A 4,569-nucleotide genomic window follows, 5' to 3' on the forward strand; every position below is an offset into this window, starting at 1 on the left:
AGATTATGAAAGTTAAAAACTGCTATCTTTCGGGCATGCGCATAATTAACTGCTTTAAATGTCCATATTTTATCAAATTTTTTTACATTTTAATTTAAAATTTTAGTATTACGCTTATCTTGTATTCTGTCAAGTTTTCTGAAAGTTTCGTAAGCTTTGATGAAAAACTTTACGTGTTATGAGCCAAAAACCTTGAAATAAAATTCGTAGTTTTAAAAGAAATTCTTATATACTCGTGAATATCAGTGATACCTTCTCAAAAGCGTGAAAAATGATATTACATACTAAGTTAACTAATTTCTGAAATTTATAGCTTATTTTGAGCTATCTACGATGAATGATGACCACAACACATTTTTTCCCCCAATTTGTTACTGACCCCCAAAATGTAAGGGTGATATAATTTTTATTGGAAATTGACAGCTGGAGCATACCCGTTATGTGACAAAAGTTTTAACGCAATTGGTCTTTTATTTCTTGAGATTAAATGTGAATTTTTGAAAGTGTCCCAATACTTTTGATCACATAGTGTATATTCACAATGGACATCACAATAATATTTATTACACTGTTTTAAAATTAATTCCTCTTAATTGTACTTAAAACTACACTTGACACAAACATATGATTATATTTCCAGATTAACTAAAATAAACATATATAGCTCGCAAGTTGTATTTAGTAGATAATTAGCGTTACTTCAGTATTGTAATGTGTTAGTACATTTTCACAAAACAACAATTACCGGAGATAAGGCAACAACAATTTATTTAACAATGCATATTATTCTGAATTAGTCTATAGAACACAAAGATGATGCTTAAATCAAATGTAAATATAACATTTTTAGTAATGTTATGTACTAAGATAATGATGAAGCAGAATAAACATAACGATATTTAATAATCAAAGACGTGGTCGTAACAATTAACTAAATTCAAATGTATTTCTTCGAATACACTTAATTACATAAATCATATTAAGTAAATAACATCTCATTTACAAGATATCCAACTCATTTTCTTAGAATGAGGAAATTAGCAATGCTAAAAGCTATTCAGGAAAAATATTACTAAAGTATTGAGCTTTCAAAAGCTATTCATAGAATAGTTTCTTTTTTTCCTTTTATGTCCGTTACTAACAAAAATTAAATTAACACATTAACTTTTTTATTAAAGCAACGAACATTTTGTTAGGAATGTGATATGAGGTAAACTGCAGTCATCGGTTTGATTGTGTAATTTAAGCAGGAAAGTAGCTAAAAGCACTTTTACATTTCCTAATACGTTTATGTGATAATTTATTGGGTAATGTATTTGTTTCTATTCTCTATGCAATTACAATATACCTGCACATTTTTTTCAAGTTTTATTTTGTATTGAAATTGCATAAAGGTTTAGTGATGTTTAAAAGCAGAAGAAATAAATATCGTCAAAAACCGACACATTTTTGTTTCTCTTTTAAACATTATGGTTCTTGACTTTCAACCACATGTAGAACTATTCCGAGGTTATTTTAACCCTCTATCATTAAAATATTTGGATTTTATGAATAAGAGATAATAACAAATAACAAAAAATATATAGTGCATATATACTCGGATAATCAAATGCACGGTTTTTTTTTCAAATGTTATTTTTACAGTGTATTATTTATGAATCAAACTATAGTAAGGAGACGATTACACAAACTCCAAGAAAATTAGAGAAAGTGTTGAAATATGAAACACTTACCTAACCCTTAAGTGTTTCAAGACAATGCGCTAAACACTCAAGCAGAAATATTTTTCATAAATGCAGAATTTTGTTATGACCAACCTATACTTTAATTTGCAAAAATAGCAACATTCAAATAATTCCGTAGGTACTGTCAAAATATCATTCTAGTATGACTCAGTATACGAACTACTCAACTCATGTGACTTCGGTTGTTTACCTTTTTCTCTCCCTGTAATTCTACTTCACTTTTGTGTGTTACTATGTCGTAATAAATTTTGTGTGTTCGCTAACGGCGCATATTATTGTTTCCACTGTGAATATATCACTTTGCTAGTAGGTTATGGGCCCAGGAAACGCCCAATACGCCATGATATTTGTTATTTTAAGTTTATAACAACCGATTAATATCGAACAACAGCAAAGTTAAGATTTTTGTTTTCGAAACTATCGAACACGTTCTTCATCAGAAACCGGAGATTCTTGATGCTGTTAAAAACTGTTCGCCGTCAAATCTAAGAAAAGGTACGTAACTGAACTTTTCGTTTTCAAAATATAACGTTTTCATCGATCTGTACTATCAAAAAGGTGACTGTTCTAAAAATAAACTCTTTTTACCGCCATCCATATATGCTCTCCGATCTCATAGAACAAGTGTATATAAGTCGATTTTTACGAATTAGAGGTTGTATTTTGAACATTTTGCGATAAATTTCATGACACAATGACGGAAGCAGCCACAATCGCCGAATTACAAGAAGAATTGAAAAGAATCCAAGACTGAAGAAACAGACAAATCCCAACAAGTAAGTCAAATAACATCGGAGGAATACATTAGCACCGAAATTTCATCCAGTAAAGACGAAGTAGAAGACACCGAAAAAGAAGAAATCCTAGAAAATTATGTCATTGATGAAGATAATCCGCCAAAACGAATTCCCATACCGAATAAAAGAATATTTAATGATGATTTCATTGTATACCAGCAAATGTTTGCAGAGAAGATCCTTATAATTACGAAGAAGCCTGCAGTAGACCAGACTCCCTCAAATGGAAAGCTGCAATTAAAGAAGAAGTTGAGACACACATCAAAAACAAGTCCTGGGAATACTGTGAATTACCACCCGGCAAAAATGCCATAAAAAGCAAGTGGACTTTCAAAACAAAACATCGATCTAATTGGAGAAATTGAAAAATACAAGGCAAGACTCGTTGCCAAAGGATATCCCAAAAACAAGGAATCGACTATGACGAAACATTTTCGCCGACTGTGAGACACAGTTCAATACGATTTATACTTTCTCTAGCAGCGAAGTTCAAATTAAACATATACCAGATGGATGTTGTGACCGCATTTCTTCACCCAGTTCTAGAAGAAGAGATCTACATGGAGCTTCCGGACAATCCAGAATATTTTACCCACCGGTACTGTAAACTGAAGAAGTCTATCTATGGCCTGAAACAAGCCAGCAGAGTTTGGTATCAGAAGCTAGACAAAGTTCTTTGTAAAATGGGACTGCAACGATCAAAAGCTGATCCATGTATTTTCTTTAGACCAGATCAAGAAAACATGCTCATAATTGCCGTATATGTTGATGACCTGTTGATACTTTCCAATAACCAGAAAGAGAAAGAACATGTTCAAAACGAACTTAAGAAAGAGTTCAATATGAAAGATCTTGGAGAAGCACACTACATTCTTGGATTGAGAATGAGTAAAGACCAAACGAATGGAACGATCACCCTGGATTAGTCAAACTACATCAAAAACATGTTCAAAAGATTTGGAATGGAAGACTGTAAGGAAGCAAGCACTCCCATTGCTCCGAACCAGATCATAACGAAAGAGATGTGGCCACAGACGGATGAAGAGAGGAAGTCAATGGAAAAGGTTCCCTACCGAGAAGCAATTGGTAGTCTGTTATATGCGTCTCAGGGGACACGACCTGACATTTGTCATGCTGTTGGCGTCCTAAGCCGTTTTTCAAACGATCCAGGGCAAGCTCATTGGTCCTGTGTGAAAAGAATATTTCGTTACCTCAAAGGTACTATAAACAAAAAGCTACATTTCTTCGAAAGTTCTCCCTCCCCCGAGCTAGAGGGATTCTCCGATTCAGATTGGGCAGGCGATAAAGACGACCGTCGCTCCACGTCTGGTTACATCTTTAGTCATGCAGGAGGCCCCATAAGTTGGTGCTCTAAAAAGCAACAAACAGTCGCCCTATCGACGGCAGAAGCTGAATATATGGCCTTAAGTTCAGCTACTCAAGAACTGTTGTGGTTGGTGCAACTGCAACAGGAGCTACTCAAGAAACAATGTCGCCCAGTACCATTATATTGTGACAACCGTGGATCAATAAATCTCAGTTCGAACCGAGTGTTATCCCCCCGAGTAAGCATATAGATATTCGACATCACTTCTTGCGTGAGAAAATTGAGGAAGGACTGACTACAATAAACTGTATTGACTCTAAAAACAATGCAGCTGATATGTTGACCAAAAGTGTGTCTGCTGGCCAACTTCATTCATGTTCAATCAAAGTGGGACTAGAATGAAGTGGGGGTGTTAAAATATCATTCTAGTATGACTCAGCCCAGCTAAAAATAATCTTCAGAAAATCTGCAGAAAAAAAAAATTTTGAAGTATTTTTCAAGATTTCTGCAGATTTTTAGAAGACAAGCAAAATCTGCATTTTGTCTTCAAAATAATCTGCAGAAAATCCACACAAAAAAAGTTTTATTTTTAGTTTTCTCTTAATATTCTGCAGATTTTCTGAAGGTAAAAAAAAATCTGCAAATTTTCTTCAATTAGATCTACAGAAAATCTACATAAAAAATTCTCTTACAGTTTCCT

The 4,569-nt window shown here is 33.6% G+C and overlaps 1 protein-coding gene across 1 annotated transcript; it reads left to right on the top strand.

The window, feature by feature from the left end:
* The first annotated feature begins 3,486 nt into the window (after positions 1–3,486).
* LOC129226705 (uncharacterized) lies at positions 3,487–4,119 on the top strand. The gene has a single exon (XM_054861333.1). It carries the CDS (start codon positions 3,487–3,489, stop codon positions 4,117–4,119), a length of 633 nt encoding a protein of 210 aa, XP_054717308.1.
* Positions 4,120–4,569: the final 450 nt, after the last annotated feature.

Source organism: Uloborus diversus, chromosome 7, assembly GCF_026930045.1.
Source record: "Uloborus diversus isolate 005 chromosome 7, Udiv.v.3.1, whole genome shotgun sequence".
Classification (NCBI taxonomy): domain Eukaryota; kingdom Metazoa; phylum Arthropoda; class Arachnida; order Araneae; family Uloboridae; genus Uloborus; species Uloborus diversus.

Bases quoted from the DNA above. Each gene is read 5' to 3' on its own strand.
- LOC129226705 (XM_054861333.1), top strand. From the start codon at position 3,487: ATGTTCAAAAGATTTGGAATGGAAGACTGTAAGGAAGCAAGCACTCCC.